This window comes from Felis catus, chromosome B3 (genome assembly GCF_018350175.1).
Source record: "Felis catus isolate Fca126 chromosome B3, F.catus_Fca126_mat1.0, whole genome shotgun sequence".
Lineage (NCBI taxonomy): Eukaryota > Metazoa > Chordata > Mammalia > Carnivora > Felidae > Felis > Felis catus.
Genome location: NC_058373.1, coordinates 19233429 through 19254258, shown reverse-complemented (window position 1 = coordinate 19254258; position 20830 = coordinate 19233429). Strand labels below are relative to the sequence as shown.

Sequence of the window (20830 nt, the reverse complement as noted above, 5' to 3'; positions counted from 1 at the left end):
GACCTAAGCTGGAGTCGAATGCTTAACCGACTGAGCCACCCAGGCACCTGCAGTCATTATAACTTTTATTGGCATATAACACACCTACAGAAAAGTACACAAATTGTGTGTTCAGTTTCATGAACTGTTACAAATGAGCACATTCATGTAATGGACATCCAGACCACGGAACCTAAGATTATCTGTGCTCCAAAGTCCCCCTTCTAGTCACTGTCCTACCCGGAATAACCACTATCCTGACTTTTAACACCACAGATTCATCCTTGGCCAGTTTTTAAATGTTATAAAAGTGGAATTAGACTTCACTTATTTTTTTTTTTCTGTTTGCTTTGAAGTAGACACTCATTGGAAGTTGCAAAGACAGTTTTGAGGAGCATCCATGTTTCCTTAATGCAGTTTCTCCCGATGGTGACACCTTACACAACTGTACTTCAAGATCAAACCCAGTAATTTGATGTTAGTACAATGTGGGTATATCATTCTGCACTTGTGCAAACAGCACTGTGATCAAGATACAGAACTACTCCGGGGTGCCTGAGTAGCTCAGCTGGTTAAGCATCCGACTTAGGCTTGGGTCATGATCTCGTGGTTTGTGGGTTCGAGCCCTGCATCGAGATCTGTGCTGACAGCTTGGAGCCCGGAGCCTGCTTGAGATTCTGTGTCTCCCTCTCTCTTTGCCCCTCCCCCGCACTCTCTCTCAAAAATAAACACTAAAAAACTTAAAAAAAAAAAAAAGATACAGAACTACTCTATTGTGAGACCAGTCTCTCCAGCCTCCCCTCCCCTACTTTACTGTCACACTCACCTTACTGCCCTCCACCATCACTAACCCCAGCAGCCACAAATGTCTCTTCCATCTCTATAATTTTGCCATTTTGAGAATGTTTATATATGAATAGAATCATACAGAATGTGACCTTGTGAGATTGTTTCTTTTTTAATATCCTGCTCAGCATAATGCCCTTGAGATCCACCTGAATGGCTGCATATTTCAAAGAGTTTCTTTGTGTTACTTAGTATCATATTTATATTTTAATATATTTATACTATATATTACATTTTATATATGTATAGTATACTTTTTTTTTTTTTCAACGTTTATTTATTTATTTATTTATTTATTTTGGGACAGAGAGAGACAGAGCATGAACGGGGGAGGGGCAGAGAGAGAGGGAGACACAGAATCGGAAACAGGCTCCAGGCTCTGAGCCATCAGCCCAGAGCCTGACGCGGGGCTCGAACTCACGGACCGCGAGATCGTGACCTGGCTGAAGTCGGACGCTCAACCGACTGTGCCACCCAGGCGCCCCAGTATACTTTTATATTATATTCCATTGTATGTATAACCACTCATCTGCTAAGAGTTTTATGTAGTATCTAGTTCCTATTACAAGTAGAACTGCTAAGAACAAATCATGCACAGATTTCTGCGCACACATAAGTTTTCATTTCCCTAGGTTAAACGCTCAGGAGTGCACTTGCTGGGTCATAATGTAAGTGTGTTTTTGTTTTTAAAGAAACTGCCAAACTATTTTCTGGAATGGAAATATTCTCACCATAATGAATGAGAGATAGTTTCTCTACATCCTCATCAGAATTTGGCATTCTATTTTTTTTAATTTTAGCTATTCTAATCAATATGTAGTTATATTTCATTGTGTCTTAATTTGCATTTCCCTAATCGCTAATGATGTTGAACATCTTCTCATGGATTTATTGGCCATTTGTATATACTCTTCAACAAAATGTTTCTTCATCTATTTCCTACATTACTTAATTGGATTGTTTGCCTTTTATGTTGAATGTTGGGAGATTTTTTATGTATGAATCAGAGATGAGTCCTTTGTCAGATATGTGATTTGCAAGTATTTTCTCCAAGCCTGTAGCTTATCTTTTCTCTCTCTTAACAGGGTCTTTCTCAAAGCAAAAGTTGTTAATTTGTCAATTTTTTCTTTTATGGATAATTTCTTTTTTGGATTTTCTATGTAGACTGTCATGTCATCTGCAAAAAGAGATCGTTTTATTTTTCTTTCAGATGTGTATGCCTTTTATTTCATTTTCTTGTCTTACTGCATTGGCCAGAACTCCCAGTAATATATTGAATATAATTTTATATAATTATTCTCAAATAAAACTTCCAGTATTACATTGAGAATAGATATCCTTGTGTTATTCCCAATTTAGGGGTAAATCAGTCTTTCACCATCAGGTATGAAGTCTGTTGTAGGTTTCTGTAGATATTCATCAGGATGAGGAAGCTCCCTTCCATTCTTAATTTTCTAAGAGTTTTTATCATGAGGGTATTAAATTTAGTCAAATGTTTTTTCTGCATCAAGTGATACGATAATGTGATTTTTTTCTTCACTTTAAGCCTTAATCCATTCAAACTGATATAACAAAATACCACAGACTGAGTGGCAGAAAAATAACAAAAATTTATTTCTTACAGTTTTGGAGGCTGGATGTTTGAGATTATGGTGCCAATGTGGTCAGATGAGGGCCTTCCTCCTAGTGGCTTATCTCTTCTGTCTTACATGGCAGAATAGGGCTAGGGAGGTCTGTGGGATCTATTTAATAAGAGCACTAACCCTATTCATAAGAGCTCCAGCGTTATGACCTAATCACCTTCCAGAAGCCTCAACTCCAAACACCATCACTTTATTCAACATAGGCATTTTGGGGGGACACATTCAGTCTGTAGCAGTCTATTAATATGGAGGATTATATTGGCTGATTATTGAGTACTGTACTGAACTAGTCTTGTATCTCTAGAATAAATCCCATTTGATCATGGTGTTTAACTCTTTTCATATATTGTTGAAATCTATTTGTAATATGTTAATAATTTTTGCATCTATATTCATGATGGCTCAGTCTGTACTTTTCTGTTTTGTATTGTCTTTGTCTGGTTTGGGTATCAGGTATATTGGACTCACAGAAGTGTTGAAAAGTATTCGTAGAGTTGGTGTTAATTCTTTTTTAAACATTTGGTAGAATTCTCCCATGAAGGTATCTGGGTCTATAGATTTCTTTTTTTTTTTTTAATTTTTTAAAATGTTTGTTTCTGAGAGACAGAGAGAGCATGAGCAGGGGAGGGGCAGAGAGAGACACACACACAGAATCTGAAGCAGGCTCCAGGCTCTGAGCTGTCATGTCAGCACAGAGCTCAATGTGGGGCTTGAACCCATGAACCATGAGATCATGACCTGAGCCGAAGTCTGTTGCTTACCTGACTGAGCCACCCAGGCTCCCTTATAGATTTCTTTTTAGGAGGTTTTAACTTGTGAATTGAATTTCCTTAATAGTTAAAGGGCTACTAAAATCATGTACGTATTTTATAGTGGTGAGTTATAGTTTGTACTTTTCCAGGATTGATCCATTTCATCTAAGTTGTCAAATTTATGTGTATAAAGTTGTTCCTTTACAATCTTTTTGATATTTGTAGGGTATGTAGTGCCATTTCTTGTTTCCTTCCTGATATTAGATATTTTTCTCTTGTCTTATGTTAGTTTTCCTAGAGGTTTGTCAATTTTGTTGATCTTTTCAAAAAATTACCTTTTTTTCACTGACTTTTTCTATTGTTTTTCTGTTTAAATGTCATCATTTTTCTAATCTTAATTTTAGTATTTACTTTCTCCCACTTGATTTGGATTTATTTTGCTCTTCTTATAGCTCCTTTAGGTGGAAGTTTTGGATCATTAATTTGAGACTTCTCTTTGTTAATGTAAGTAGTTAGTGCTATAAATTTCCCTCTCTGCACTGCCTTAGCTGCATCCCACAAATTTTGACATGTTGTATTTTCATTTTTGTTCAGTTAAAAGTATTTTTTAAATTGCCCTTGAGACCTTGTCTTTGATCCATGGGTAATTTAAAAGTTTGTGGTTAGTTTCCAGGTGCTTGAAGATTTTCCTATTATCTTTTTGCTATTAATTTCCAGTTTGATTCCACTGAAGTTAGAGAACATATTCTGTCTGATTTTAATTCTTTTAAATGTGATGAGGTTTATCTTATGGCCTAGGATGTGCAGTCTATCTAGAGATATGCTCTGTGGACACTTGAAAAGAATGTGCATTCTGCTCTTGTTGTGTGGAATGTTTTATAAATGTCAGTTTGATTCTGTGGGCTGATGGTGTGAAGTTCTGTATCCTTACTGATTTTCTGCCTAGTTGTTCTATCATTTGTTGAGAGAGGGTGTCAAATTATAAGTCTCCAATTATTATTGTGGATTTATCTCGTTCTCCTTTCAGTTATGTCAGTTTTTGTTTCACATATTTTACAGCTCTGTTGTTTGGTGCATGCACATTTAGGATTGCTATGTCTTCTTGATGGACTGACTCCTTCAACGTTATGAAATATTCCTCCCTGTCCATGGCAACTTCCTTTAGTCTGAAGTCTATTTTATCTAATACTTAGCCACTCCTTTCTTTTGATTAATATTTGCATGGTATATCTTTTTCTATCCATTTACTTTCAACCCACATATATCCTCTTTGAAGTGAGTTTCCCATAGGCAGAATATAGCTGCTCATGGTTATTTATTTATGTATTTATTATTATTATTATTTTTTAACGTTTATTTATTTTTGAGACAGAGACAGAGCATGAACGGGGGAGGGTCAGAGAGAGGGAGACACAGAATCCCAAACAGGCTCCAGGCTCTGAGCTGTCAGCACAGAGCCCGACATGGGGCTTGAACTCACTGACCGCGAGATCATGACCTGAGCCAAAGTTGGCCTCTTAACCGACTGAGCCACCCAGGCGCCCCTTTTATTTATTTATTTTGATCTACTCTGCAGTCTCTTCAAGTTTATGTTTTTGGAAAATTTATGTTAATATAGTTACTTACATATTAAAGCTAAGGTCTGCCATGCATTTTTTTGTTTTGTTTTGCTTACTCTTTCATTTTTCTGATTATTTTCCTGCCTTCCTGTGAGCTTCTTAAACATTTTTCAAATCCCATTTTGATTGGTCAATAGTGTTTTTGAGTATACCTCTTTGTATGGTTTTGTTTTGTTTCTTTTCAGGGGAAATTACGAATGCAGTCCCCCACTACCACAAATTATGTAGTCCAGTTTCCCACATTTAGGGAAATCGCAGGGGTCAGCACATCCGGAGTGCAATGGATGAGCCTCACCCTGGGAAAACCATCTTCGTGATCATGGTGTCTCCCTTGCCAGGTAAGTGTACCTCTTTGTATAGTTTTTAAAGTGGTTGCTCTGGGTGTTACACACAGCTTAACCAAGTCTACCGGTTTCAACATTTCACCAGTTAAAGTGTAAACACCTTTCTTGCTTTAAAGCACACACGAATTTATAATCATATGGAAAATGCTTGATATAATATTAGGTGAGAAAAAGAAGCATGCAAAACTATATACACAAAATGACTTTATCTCTGTTAGAAACAACAATGTACGCAGATCAGTAAATGGAGAGAAAATATAATCAAATTGTTAAGTGGGACTGTTTGGCTGCATTAGGAATATGGTTACTTTCTTATTCTTTTCCTCTCTACTTTTACATTTTTCTAAATTTTCTTGTTAGCTTGCGCTATTTTCATAATGGAAAAGAAATGTAGAGGAATACAGTACATTAAACCTTCAGACTGGCCTTTTGTTGTTCACATTTCAGTTACTGGGAAGGTGAAAGGGTGTGCACAGATAGTGGCAGGCTGAGAACTGGCTTGACAAGACTGGCAGCCATTAAGTTTACATGTGAAATGAGGTAAAAAAAAAATCCTCACTATGATTAGAGGATAACAAGGAAATAATCTGAATGATAACCTTCATCCAAGCCAGATCCCCAGTCTGGTTGAAGGAGCCGGCGTTGACCCTACCTTCTCCAGCTGGGATGTGCTGTCATCACAAGCCTCCCGGAGCAAGTGCCGGGCCCTGCTGGGGTCTCCTTGCTTGTATGCAGCGTGAATGCCCTCCGTCCCCGGGCACCGCGCTGTGGGATCACTGCCTGGTGTAGACGGTTTGCTGCCCATGTCCCCAGCACCTGGGTGGACGGAAGCACACACACAATGTCACCATCACTTGCCCGTGCCGCTCATGGGAATCACGGAGAGGAGAGCAGGATGAGCTCTCCATGAAATAAATCTGGGGCTTTAGGAAGAGAAAAGGGTTGCCCTGAAATAATGCCAGTGTCACCAAGGACAGCAGACCCCGGGATCTGCAGCCCTGTGGGAGGGACTTTGTGTCTGGGGCTGGTGCTGAGTCAGGCTGTCTGTGCAGCAACACTGTCCTGCCATGGAGTGGATCCAGGGCACCTATGGCAGCTGCCTGGCTGGGAACTGCCAGGCTGATCTCACTGACAGCGACAGAAAAGTAAGGGTTTGGTGGGAGAGCTGGAAGTCCAGCCAAATTGTTCCCCTTCTGTTTCCCTCACAGGGGTGTAGTATCTAGTGGTGGAAGAAAGACAGGTCTAATATTCAGGATTTGGAAATTTATACTCACTCTGCCTAGAAAATCCTACTAAGGGTGTGGGATTTAGAATCAGCAGCCCTCATCCATACTTGCCCCTGCACAAATATGCCACATTCTGATCTTGGTGATCCTCTGAAACTCTAGGCCTTGGGACGCCATTGGACCACTAGTGTGACTGGCCCAAGGTGTCCCTAAGATATCTCTTGACTCTGCCAGTCTGGTTATCTGAAATGTGGCTCATCCATCAGGCAATATCTTGCTGTCCTCTAATTGTGACACTGGCTGTGCTACTTGGGAAAAATGGCGAGCTTTGCAGCAGGCATGTTGCAGCAATGATGGGGCATTCACTGAGCAGTCATGATTGGCTGAGCACCATACTGGGTGCTGAAGATGTATAAGTAAAGTAAGTCAACTACTACCCTCATTGAGCTCTCCCTTTAGAACAGGGGTTTTGTGGACCCCAAAGGTTGATGAACAGCCTTCCGAGGTTGCCTGAACATCCTAAATTGGACACAAAACTCTGTGTGTGTGTGTGTGTGTGTGTGTGTCTGTGTGCGTGTGCACACGCACATGCACATGTGTGTGTGTGTACATTCTTCTGAGGAGAAAATTCAAGGCTTCTACCAGATTTCCAAATGCGCAAGTGAATCAGAGTTAAAAGTTTTACCTCTATAAATATTACTGAAAATACCACAATGAATGAGGAGTTATGTTCTGAATGTGTTGAATGAAATAGGGAGAGAATCCTACCATGCTTGGCCAAGTTCACATAGTCAGTAAAAGGCAAACCTGAACTGAAGTTTGGACCCCTAGCTCTCAGGCTAGGGTGAACCTCCTCCATGTCTCTGCTACCTCTTTGAAGGAATGAATAAAAGAAGCTTCTTCTCACGTGAAAATAATGCGGGGCAAGGTTGGCTTCCAAACTCTCATATCACAGAAGTGAATCACATTATACCAGCTGACATTTGGACAACTAAAAAAATATATATTTATAATAACATACATTTATGCACTTAGAAACAAATTTAACCAAAGATGGGAAGACCTCTATAAATGAAAAGACATTCCATGTTCATGGATTAGAAAAATCAATATAATTAGCAGGTCAATTCTTCTCAATTTTATCTACAGATTGAATAAAATCCCAGCCATAATTTTTATAGGTTTTGGGGGGTATAAATTAACAATCTGACCTTCAAATCTGTATGGAAATTCAAAGGATTTTAAATATCCAAAGTAATCTTGAAAAAGAAGAGACCTGGAAGATAGATACCATGTGATGTCAAGACTTACTATAAAGCTACAGTAATCAAGGCATTGTGGTACCAGTATAGACAAATAAACCCATGGAACAGCATAGAGAATTGAGAAATGTACCCCTACTTGTACATTCAATTGATTTTTGCAAGAGTGCCAAAGCAATACAATGAGAAAAGCAGTCTTTTCAACAAATGGTGCTGGAACAACTGGACACCCACAATGAATAAAAAGAAACTTGGACTCCTACTTCTCACCCCCGCCCCCCACACACATTAATTTGAGACAGACCATGGACCTAACATAAAGGTTAAAATTATGGAACTTCTAGAAAAACAGACATAAGAGAATATATTTATGTCTTGAGAGTAAGTAAAGATTTCTTAGATGGGACACAGAAGGCAATAACCATGATAGGAAAAATTACTAAATTAGACTTCACCAAATTTTAGAACTTCTGCTCATCAGAAGATTGAGCTACCGTTTAATAGTGAAAAGGCAACTTGTATACTGGAAGAAAATATTTACCAAACGTAAATCAAGAAAAAAATAGAATGGTATCCAGAATACAAAAATGATTCCAAAACTCAGTAATAAAGGACAGCCCAATTAAAAATGGGCAAAGATTGGAACAGCAGAGGATATTAAAAATATTCAAAAAGCTCAATATCACTAATTATCGGACAGATGCTAATTAAAACCAGAAGCAGACACAGCTATACTCCCACCAGAATCACCAAAATTTAAGAAGACTTACAATATTTAGTGAGATTATGGAGCAACCAGAACACTCATGCTTCATTGGCTGGAGTATAAAATGGCACAAATGGAGTATAAAATGGAAACAAGTCTGGTGGTTTCTTATAAAACTAAACATACAGCTACCCTATGATCCAGAAATTCTGTTTTCAGATATTTAGCCAAGAGAAATATGTCTAAAAAGCTTATCCAAGAATGTTCACAGCAGCTTCATTCATACTGTTTCCAAACTGTAAACAGCACGTGTCCATCAACAGAAGGACGGATAAACAACTACGGTGGTTTAGTAACTACTCAGCAATAAAAAGGAATGAACTACTGATCCATGAAATAAGTGACAGGCAGTCTCAAAACATAATGCTGAGTGAAAGACTGATCACAAAATGATTCCGTTTATATGCTGTTGTAATCGATGGGTGAAAAAAAATCAGAATGGTGGTTCCTGGGGGGCAGGGGCAAGCATGAAGTTTACCAGGGCGGGGGCATGAGAAAATTGCTGTTTGTTACTTGTCAAAGCTTATCAAACAGTCTAATGAAGACTTGTGCATTTTGCTCTATATGGATTTTACCCACAAGCACTATCAACAATATTGGACTGTAGTTAATAACACAAGTGCTGAAGATTTTGAGGGTGATGTGTACAGATGCTTGCAACTTTCTTTGAAATGTACTGAAAATATTGGATTGATGGATGGACACAGGGATACAAATACGGATAGAATGTGAGAGAGCAACTTTAGAAAATGTTAATGGTAGAATTTAGGTAGTGGGTAATGGATGTACATGGTTCAATTCTTTCAACTTCACATTTACGTTTTTTTGTTTGCTTGTTTGTTTTTGTAACAAAATGTACAGAAGTGAATCAAAATATCATACCCTAAATGCAGGGCCCACCATATGGCACACTATGTAAGCGCCACCATCAGGGCAGAAAAATCCTGCTCTGTAGAAAGGCAAAGACAAGGGCTTACAGTAAAGGCGCTTGACACTGTTCGGGGTCTTTACAGCTGATTCTAAGCCATGACTTCCACTACTTCAAAGGGACCATTCTGAAAAATCCATGGAAGGGATAAGCATCACACACCATCTGCATCATTCCCAAAACACCAATGCAAGATTGCTGTGTCTGAGTGGAGATTACTGGGGATCTTTGGTTGTGTATTTTTGTAAAGAGGAATCACAAAACGGCTCAGGGTATAGTGGTTGCACTTGTGAGTAAGACAGCTTTGCTCCCCAACACAAGCTAACTGTCCCATTAATTATTTACCATCAGAGACCCTGGGACATCAGAGAGCTGACTGGGAGGAGAAAAGCATGGGCAGGTTGCAAGAAGGAGGTAAAATCAACAGCAGCAGCATCCATCAGGAGGGGCACTTAATTATGTCATTGCCCATCTTTCAAAATTAAACAAATATTTCCCTTATCTCTGTAGATTACAAGCGTGAGTGTGTGTGTGTGTGTGTGTGTGTGAGTGTGTGTGTGTGGTATGTGTGTGTACACAAGCAAGTATAAAGTAACCTCTTCTGTTCACATTAGGAACATAAATAAAAACAGTTCACCTTTGAGTCTCAATTGAGTGACACTGAGAAGGCAGAACCTAGGGTAGAGGGTGCATGTCAAATTACAAGGGTGATTTTACTTTAACTTGATTTTTAAATAATGCAGCATATGTGCAGTAAATGATGCAATCGGAACCAAGACTCTACTCAATTCTATTTATATAATTTTTAACGTTGTGGTGTTTTCAGTTCTGCATCTGATTTTCTTAGGTTGCATGGACAATGCACGTCCACTGTCACTGATGCTGAGGGCTGGGGCGGGGGGGGGGGGTCTGGCACATTCAAATTGTTGGAAGGACATTACAGGAAAACATCCACTAATGTGCATGCATTTGATTTAATCTGCCAACTTCTCTTAATTTCCTGAAATTATAAAAATAATGGTTAGCATATATTTAAATTGAAAGAAAAAAGACCACAATGCTAATAATTAGTATTGAGGATGGGCTGGGGTGGAATTAATAATGGAATTAGAAAAGATTTTTGTTCTTTATTTCCCCATAATGGAAATAGATGACTATTTTGTTTTAAACCTTAAAGAAATTACACCAGTAATAAAAGAGCACATTCTCACTGAAAAAAAAAATAATACAGAACTTCATGATGTAATAAAGCAGAAGCCTTCCTCCCCACCATCAGACACCTTTTCTTGAGGTAAATATTTACTTTCATATTACTTTTCCCCCCAAATACTACAGCTTTGTATTTGACAACTGGTGACTTCTGATTTAAACTTAAAGCGGAGGACTGTATTTACACCACTCAAGATTATTCAGGGATTTGTGCCTGTTAATCAGCCATTGTCCATAATTCTATTCTTCTCTGCAGTAAAATGTGACAGCTCTAAGTGTTTTGTTCATACAGATGTAAAATTCGTATTAAAAATATAAACACCCAAAGTGTATCCTATTTCAATAAAATACCAAATAAGTCACTAAAACCACTAGGAAAATAATTGTAGAACATTAGAATGATTCAGTTTCAAAAAAAAATCCATTTTTGTTCTCTATTGCAATGTCATTATTTTCCTATACGGCAATGAAAATCCCATATATATATATATATATATATATATATATACATACTCACATACACTACAAACAGGCATCTCACTTGCTTTTAATGCAAAATTAACATGATAAATATGCTTAATGAAGTCAGTAAACAAACAAAGGAGGAGAAGGGAAAATCAAGAGCACAATTTTGGTTTTTGGTTTGATTTTAGGAATCAATTAATTAGAAGTAGGAGCTAGTGAGGAGAGGCTACAAATAGACTGGATGGCTAGGGTTATGGATTTGGCCCATGTAGAACTATTCAAGAACACAGGAAACATCTACAGTAAGCTGTGAAATGATAGTGGACATATTCCTGGTTGGTGACAAACAATAATATCAGCATAGCCTGGTATTTAAATATGCTGGACATGATGCTAATTAAAGTTCAGAATGTGAAGAAGCATTTGGTTAAAACAGTATTTTAGCCTGTGGCATGAGAATATTATTTTGTCCTCGAGAATCACTTTCAATATAGTACTCTATTTATAAAAGAAATATTTTCAGCAACACTGTGTGCTCTACGTATTCAGCCATTGCTAGGAGAAATGGTTTCGGTTGCCAAGAATTCAGGCTCTAAATATCATTTCTGTAATTCAGGTTTTGGAAACGCAGAGTATTCTGACTGCAGGAAAATGAATGGAAATTTTTCTTCTCTTCTATTTTGGGGACATAGTAAAATAGAATTCCATGAATATGATTGAGTGATGTCAACTGTAAAAGCCATATCACTTACATGAACAGTTCCTCATGAACCTCCCCCCTTAAAGAGAGTCCTCCTTTGTTTGTTGGTTCTGAGTCCGTTAAGGAGAGTCCTAAGGAGAGTCTTACCTTTTCTTCTAGAACAACATTTGTTAAGTCATCCCTCCGCACCCAAATATCAGAATAAAATTCTCTCTCTACTGTTTTTCTTCTACAAATCTAGGACAATGGAGAAGTAATACGAAAGTGACTTTAATTCTTTAAGTTCTAAATGTTGGCCTCTCATATATATATATATTTAATTATGTATAATTATATCAATAATATATATTATATACAATTATATGTATTATTGTTATATATATATTATTTTTAATTCTCTCTTCCCCACCAAAGAAAACATGTATGATGGAAAGAGAATGCTGTCTGTCCATTCAAAATCTGTTGCATCCTCTGTATATCCTGGAAAAGACCCTAACATTTTACTTGTACATCTATGGATTTTTTTTATTCCATTCATCTCTATCAACAGAGTAGCAAAAAGTAAAGACATATCTCCCAGCCCACAGTTCACAGCAAAGCACACAAAAACTTCAGGATGCTACTGACCTGGTCATGATCGCTTAAGGACCTTGTCCTGCATCCTTCCCCGAGTCCCTGGGTGGCCAGAGCACTGAGGGCAGGGGCTGTCCCTCTCTGGAGGGGACACCCTCCTGGCTCTGCAGGGGCTCACCTGCTGTAGCCCTGGGTTCACCAACCTTCAGCTGGAAGGATGCTTCTTTCTCTGCAGCTATCACTCTAGGATTTTAGCCTCAGTAGCAGTTTTCGTCTCTGGGTCGTATTACGGTGAAATCCAACCCTTTATTTATTCGGGGAAGATGCAGAGGTTGGGGGATGTGGAGGGTGATGTGACCCCCAGGGTGACCCTCGGTGATAATTCCTCACCAGCTCCAGATGGCTGCTGCTCAGCCCCATCACGCTGGGCCACTTGGATCGACCAGCATCAGAAAAGAAAGCCCAGGCAGCGGTGGCATCCTGGCTCATGGCTCACACAGAACAGCGCTCCGCAATGGACGCTGAGTGTTTCTCGTGCTTCAGAGCCTCACAGCACAGATGCACAGCTTCTCTGAGGATATTCTCACCAAATGGATTTTTGCTAATAAGGGGGGGGGGGGGATGAGCAGTTATATAAACAAACAGCTCACACAAGAGAAAATCACAAGAAAAAGTGCTATTTTCTTTAGAAATAAAAAATACAATTCATCTTAAGATGCCATGTTATGCCCACCGACATGGCGAAAAGTGTAATGAATTCTAACGTACATTGGCTGGCCAGAGTGTGGTGACATTTGTCACTGTGGGAGGCCTGGCAAATTGTATGACTGTTTCAGAAAGCAATAGCAATACTATATATATAGTATATGTAGCTATATATAGAATAGGGTGTAAATGCATTATGCCATATATACATATATATATAACATATATAACATATATAACATATTCTGGCATACATTATGTCATATATATATATAGCAATATATATATTGCATATATATAGCCATATATACATATATATAGCAATATTATATGTGTGTATATGTATATATATAATATATGTATACATATATACGCTATATATATAGCAATATTATATAACAACATCCTATTCTCCTAGGAGTTTATCTGAGGAAATAACATGGCATGCACAAAAAGATACACTCTTAAGCTATGACACTACCTTGCAGAACTACCTACAACAGCAGAGGGAAGAACCTGCTAACCAGGTAAATGGCCGATATCAGGTTTTAGGGAATGGCTTATAGAAAGGCAATGTCTAGGTGCCCTGCACTGACTGCTGCTTGATTTTTGTTATTTAATCAAATGCTCACTGCAGTGCTGTGGGTAGGTGTCATGGCTGCCATTTTACAGATGAAGGGGGCCAGAATACAGACATTGTTCACAGTGATAGAGTTGGCAGGTAGCTGCAAGAGTGGAAGCAGGTCTTTCTGACCCCAGAGTTCATAGAATTCCCGCCACCCTGCTTTCCCATTTAATGCCTGTTGTGGACTGCATGTTTGTCTACCCTCAACATCCATGCTTTCACCCTGATCCCCAGGGTGATGGTTTAGGAGGCAGGGTCTCTGGGAGGTGACTGGGTCATGAAGATGGAGCCCCCACAATGGGATTTAGTGGCACAAGTCACAGGAGAGTTTTTTCACAGCTCTCGGCCTAGTGAGGATCCAATAACAAGATGACTGTCTGCAAACCAGGAAGTGGGCCCTTTCCACAAACAGAATCTGCTGGTGCCTTGACTTTGGATTTCCAGCCTCCAGAAATGTGAGAAATGAATGTCTGTTGTCTAAGTCACCCAGCGTGTGGCAATTTGTTACAGCAGCCTGAGATGACTCTTAAAATAGTGACTCAGGGTAGTTCAAAATGAGCAACTACTATGAGCCATTAAAACATAATAATGAAGACTAATAATAAAAAATACATACATAATCTTAAGCTAAAAGTGTAGGACATGGGGCACAGGTTGAGGCATCATTGGTTGACATCATTTGAAAATATGCAGAGTAACAGAATTTAGATTATATGGGATTAAAATGCTTGGAGAAAAAAGGTTTCTAATGTGTACAGTCTATTATTTTTGTTTATAAAAATTCAGTCTGTATATATGACAGTAGCAGATGCCTTCAGCAGGTGCAGTGGATGGAGATTTTTAAAATTTTGTGTTTTCCAATATTGTTTTTTCTTACCAAGCTTGGATTGACTTCGAACTTGAGAAAAAGAAATTTAAAAAGTATATTCAGCCCAAGGTTGACTATTTTCAACCTGGCTTCACAAACCAGTTCTTTGATGGCATTATCTAAACTGAAACAACTCTTTGTCTTGGATATACCAATTGTTTTGGTTCTGGGTAGAGCAAGAAAGTCTCTTGGGACAATAGTCCGTAAGCATGTCACAGATTTCTAAAAGACAAAGTAAAATGGTCTAACACTAATAATAATATTTAGTATGCCAGTAATTGGTGCCATTTATTGAGTTCCACCTGATGTTGTAAGAAACGTCCTCCATACTTCCACCTTCCTGCCAAACCCATGAAGGCAGGGGTTCTATTCACTGTCCTTCATGAGCTGACCAGTGTTCTGAGGGGTCAGAGAGCACAGCTGGGACTTGGACCCTTCAACACCTGCCACCAAAGTCTAACCCCTGACCCTCCCCACCTCCTCCCCACCTCCCCCCCCCCCCCCCCCCCCCGCCCAGGCTGTGTGCTCCCAACCAAACATGGGATACTTATTTGGAACATAATGTGCTTGGCAAACACATGGAAACTAAAAGGTGAGATGATCCTGTCTCATTAGATGGAAAAACCAGAGAGCAAATGATGGAAGTCAAATTCTCCATGAATTTTCTGCAGCAGCAGAAGAGAAAACCCAGAAATACAGAGCTACAAAGATGAATTCTTTCCTATACTTAGTTCCTCTTCCAAATATTCATTTATTTATTGCTCATTCATTCTAGAAATGTTTAACACCCAGCATATGCTGAGCTAGACTCTGGGACACAGCCTAATGAGACGGAGGGAAGAGCCAGTGTGTGAGGCTGTCTTCTTCCCAGATTTTAAACATCTACAACAGAAAGCAGGCTCGAGAGACAAACGCTGCCCTGGTAAAGAAAGAGGAACCATCCTTCTGGGGAAGTAAAAATCACAGAAGTAAGACAGTTCCTTTGTTTAATACTCCCATAATATAAAATGGCACAATCTGAAGACAGAAAAAGAAAGTGGTCACACTGTGGGGAGGCGATCGTGGGCATACACACTGAGGGCCAGGCCATCCTTTGTCACAGCAACCCAGCTTCTAGGGAACTGACTCTGAGGGAATAATTCTACACATTTAAAAACATTGTGCAAAGGAAAAAAAAAGCAGTATGCATGAAGATGCTGATTGCGGTATTGTTTCGTGGAGCAAAGAATGGAGGTTATGCCAAGCACCTAATGCATTATAAATGCTTATCATGTTGAACACACAGAGGGACAATGCAACACCACATAGGAAAACTGACAAAAAGGAAAGACTCCAAGAGAATAACGTTGGCTTTCCTTATGTGGTGGCATTTGAGGCGATCCCTTCCCTTTGCTCAGTTTTCCAGTTACTTATGTTACTGCTATAATGGAAAAGTAGTGTTTTAAATATACTTTTCAGGGATGAGCACTGGTGTTATATGTAAATGATGAATCACTAAATTCTACTCCTGAAATCATTATTACACTATATGTTAACTAACTTGGATTTAAATAAAAAAATAAAAAATAAATAAAAATACACTTTCCAGGTTAGCACTGTAAAACTTCTGGCTGACTCCAACTTCCTCTTGGCAAAGATGGGCACAGGGGAAGGAAGATAATATCTCAGTCTAGAAGGAAACTAAGGATGAGGCACCCAGATTCTTTCCAGTGGTGTCTTTTCCCCAAGAACCGTGAACTATGCTAAAACGTGGTGACGGAAATGCTACTCAACTCAGATGAGACGACTTGGGTTCAAGTCCTACCTTCGCTGCTTAATGGCTGCAGGGTTTTGACAAGTATTTATGTCTGAATCTTGTCATCTCTTTTAAAAACAACAACAAAATGGCACAGAAAAAAAAAAAAACTACTGTGGGGCAGCTGGGTGGTTCAGTTGGTTAAGTGTCCGATTTGAGCTCAGGTCATGATCTCGTGGTTTGTGAGTTCAAGCCTCACGTGGGGCTCTGCACTGACCATGTGGAGCCTGCTTGGGGTTCTCTCTCCTCTCTCTGCTCCTTTCCCACTTGCACTCTCTCTCAAAATAAATAAATGAACTTAAAAAGTAAAAAATAACAAAAACAAAAACAAAAAACTACTGCAAAATTCGTGACAAAAAAAAAATTGGACCGGTACACAAACAGAGGGTTATTTCCAGAGGGTGTGCTCCCCCCCCTACACTGCACCCTCATTTCCTCCACGGACCCCAGGCTCCCTCAGCCTTTACTCTGGTGTCTCTGCAACGTGGAAGGAGCTCCTGCCCCTTCCCCATTTATCAAAATTCTCCTTCTGCTTCTAGGCTCAGCACAGACGCTACTCCCCCAGGGAGGACTTGGGCAGGGGGTTCTCCATGGGCCCCCTTCTCCTTCCTCTACCTGACCAGGACCATCCACTTGTGAGGGGTCTGTCCACCTCCTTTCTGCCCAGAAGTGCCACAGGCTGGGCCCCACTTCCTCAGGGTCGTGGTGCCTAGCACTGAGCCATGTGCACCATATATGCTCATTAAGAGCTTCTTGGAGTCAATTTGTCCACCCTCCAGAGCTCTCTCTGTAGGGGCTTCACCTGTAATCTGGCTCATCTGTAGTATCATTCAGCACGGGCACTGGGGCACAGAATTCTCCTGGTGAAAGAGGAGGAGGACACCTTCAGGTCCTTCTGGATTTACTTTCCATGAACGACTTCCACCTGGCCATGCTTGCCTCCACCCCACCTGCTCCAGTGAGGCCGCTTCAGTGTTCCGGCGGTAGGGTTCACGTCAGGTCAAAATGTAGACTGTTTCAAGATAATACTCTGGGGTTTTCCAACTCATGAAAGTAGCCCAGGACTTAGTCCTACACAGTGGGAGAAGGAGGCCCCAAAACACAGAGAGCCACGTGGAGGAGTGGAAGAGTGGAATGGTCAGGTCAGCCAGCTGGGCATCCACATCTACATCACCTCCTTGTGCCTCCTGGAGGTGACAGCAGCAAAGGGTGGTTGTAAGGTCACATGAATGGAAGTATGGAAGCATGGGAATTGCTTAGAACACTACCTAACCCTCAGTGGGCTCTAGATAAATGCTAGCTCTTAAGTATGGCTCTTTGACATGAAGTTAAATGTGGCCTGTGTCTAAAAATTATGAAGTCTGGGGTTCCATTTTATTTCTCAGGCATCTAAGATAAATCATGTGCGTTTAAATGGACAAGTTGGTTGTTTTCTGTACCTTGTTTCCTGAGCTCTGGGGCAGATGTGAGTGGGGGCCAGACAGTGGAAGTCATTTCCTCCAGCACCCTTGCTGAACTTTTGGGGGAGCAGGGGTACAGAGGCACCCCAAATGCCTGGGAATCAACTCCAGACAGGGTAGTATGTGCCAGTGGACACAGCCAGGCCCCTGCACGCTGCCTAGCACACAGCTGAAGCTCAATAAATATGCTAACGGCCAAAATAGGGAGCCCCGATTGTTTACGCAGACAGTGCCCTTATCTAAAAATACTGCTGAATGAGATCAGCCAAGTTCAAGTAAGTGGCTTTAGAGTTCATTTTGGTTAATAACTCTTCTTTAAAACTTGTCTTATCCCATTAAGGGCTGCTCTAACAAAACAGCACAGACTGGATGGCTTATCGACAACAGAATCTTATTTCTTGCAGTTCTGGAGGCTAGAGGTCTGAGATCGGGTGCTAGTGTGGTTGATGAGAACCCTCCTCTGGGTGACTGGCCTCTCATTACATGCTCACATGGCAGAAGGGGCCAGGGAGCTCTGTGGGGTCTCTTCTGTGAGAACACTAATCCTATTCACCCTTGTGACCCAATTGCCGCCCAAAAGCCCCACCTCCTAATACCATCACCTTGGGGGTTAGGTTTCAACATATAAATTTTAGTGGGACACAAACATTCAGACCATGGCAGTGATTTTGCTTAAAAGCATGAGAAATGCCTCCAAATACTCCCATGTAAGAGGTAACCTTACATGGTTATAATCATGTAAGAGGTAACCTTACATGGTTATAGTCAATATAGTCAATATAGTTTTTAATCATGAAGGCAGTGTTCGGAGTTAACCACTTGGTTAATCACTATAAAATCCTTGATAGGAAATGATTACTGTGATTTAAAAAAAAAGGGGGGGGTATTTATTTTTGAGAGAGACAAAAACAGAGCGCCAAGTGGGTAGGAGCAGAAAGAGAGGGAGACACAGAATCCGAAGCAGGCTCCAGGCTCTGAGCTGTCAGCACAGAGCCCAATGCGGGGCTCGAACTCACAAGCCATGAGATCATGACCTGAGCTGAAGTTGGATGCTCAACCAACTGAGCCAGCTGGGCACCCAGAAACATTTGGATTTTTCTACTCTTTGGCTATTGTGAATAATGCTGGTATGATTATTTGTGTACAAGTTCTTCCAATTCTCTTGGGTATATATGTAGGAGTGGAATTGCTGGGCCAGATGGTAACTATGTTTAAAATTTTGAGAAACTGCCAAGCCATGTTCCAAAGCGGCTGTACCATTCTACATTCCCACCTGAAACATAGGTTCTAATTCTCCCCATCCTGACCATCACTTAGTGAGAATTGTCCATTTTTTTAATGTTACCTATTTTAGTGGGTATGAAGTGGCGTCCCATTGTGGTTTGGATCAGCATTTCCCAGATGGTTGGTGATGTTGAGCATCTTTTCATGTGCTTATTGACCATTTTTACATCTTCTTTGGTATATGTCTATTCAGATCCTTTGCTCATTTGTTGTCATTGTTGACTCGTAAGCAGCCTTTACGTAATCTGGATACAAGCCCTTTACAGGATATACGATTTGAAAATATTTCAACCCATTCAGGGAGTTGTCTTTTCACTTTCTTGACTGATGTCTGTCAAGTATAAAAACTTCTAATTTTTATTAGGTCCAATTTATTTTTTTTCCTTTTGTCACTGTGATTTTGGTGTCTTATTTAAGAAACCATTGCGTAATCCAAGGTTATGAGATTTAATCCCTTGTTTTCTTTTAAGAGTTTGACAATTTTAGCTCTTACATTTAGGTCTATGATCCATTTTGAATTTTTTTTTTATATTGTGTAGGTAGGGATCCAACTTTTTTTTTTTTTTTTTTTTTGCATATGGATATCCAGTTGTCTCAGAACCATTTGTTGAAAAGATGATTGTTTTCCCTCCCACGGTGCCTGGGTGGCTCAATTGGTTAAATGTCTGACTTCAGCTCAAGTCATGATCTCTCAGTTTGTGAGTTCGAGCCCCACGTCGGGCTTTGTGCTGACAGCTCAGAGCTTGTAGCCTGCTTTGGATTCTGTGTCTCCCTCCCTCTCTGCCCCTCCCCCTTTTTGTGCTCTGTCTCTCTCTCTCGAAAATAAGCATTAAAAAAATTTTTTTTAAGTTGTATTAGTGCCTTTATCAAAACTCATCTGACCATAAATGTACGGGTTTATTTCTGGACTCGTAATTCTATTCCACTGATCTATATGTCTACCCTTACACCAATACCACACAGTCTCGATTACTCTAACTTTGTAGTACATTTTGAAATCAGGCAGTGTTGAATTCTCCAACTTTGTCCTTCTTTTTCACAACTGTTATGGCTATTATGAATCTCTTGCATTTCCACGTGAATTTTAGGATTGGCTTGTCAATTTCTGTGAATATTTCAGCTGGAATTCTGACAGTAACTGTACATGTAGATCAATTTTGTGAGTATTGCTATGTTAACATTACTAAGTCTTCCAACCCATGAACACAGGATGGTTAAACTTCTTTCAACTGTGTTTTGTGGTTTTCAGTGTATAAATTTTGCATGTCTTTTGTTACATTTATTCTCAACTGTTTTATTCTTTTTGATGCTATTGTAAATGTGTTTTTTTTTAAATTTCATTGTCAGACTTTTCATTGAAAGTATATGTAACTAAAATTGATTTTTACATTTTGATCCTGTATCTTGATAACTTGCTGAGCTGATTAGTTCTAATTTTTTGTAGATTCCTTAGGATGTTCTATATAAAATATTATGTCATCTGCAAATAGAGGTAGTTTCACTATTTCCTTTACAATCTGGATGCCTTCTATTTCTTTTCCTTGTTTCATTATCCTGGCTGGCCACTCCAGTATAATGTTGAATAGAAGCTGTGATAGTGGACATCATAGTTTTGTTCTTGATGCAAGAGAGAAAGCATTTAGTCTTTTATAATTACATATGATATTAGTTGTGGACTTTTAGCAGATGTCCTTTTTCAGGTTGAGGAAGTGCCCTTTCATTACTGGTTCACTAAATTTTTTATCATCAAAGGGTGTTGGATATTTCCAAATGCTTTTTCT

General features: G+C 39.6%; 1 protein-coding gene and 1 non-coding gene across 5 annotated transcripts in view; both read right to left on the bottom strand.

Moving 5' to 3' along the window:
• The window catches only part of LRRK1 (leucine rich repeat kinase 1), a 132920-nt gene that overhangs the window by 80147 nt on the left and 31943 nt on the right, over nt 1-20830 (bottom strand). For all 4 annotated transcript variants that reach the window (XM_045058899.1, XM_045058898.1, XM_023254990.2 and 1 more), the window contains one exon: nt 5836-5999. In XM_045058899.1, coding sequence (XP_044914834.1) covers nt 5836-5999 — 164 coding nt within the window. The remainder of the gene's footprint in view (nt 1-5835; nt 6000-20830) is intronic.
• On the bottom strand, nt 5022-5185 carry LOC111561150. Its single transcript, XR_002743511.2, has one exon. It is a non-coding gene; the product is annotated as a U1 spliceosomal RNA (small nuclear RNA).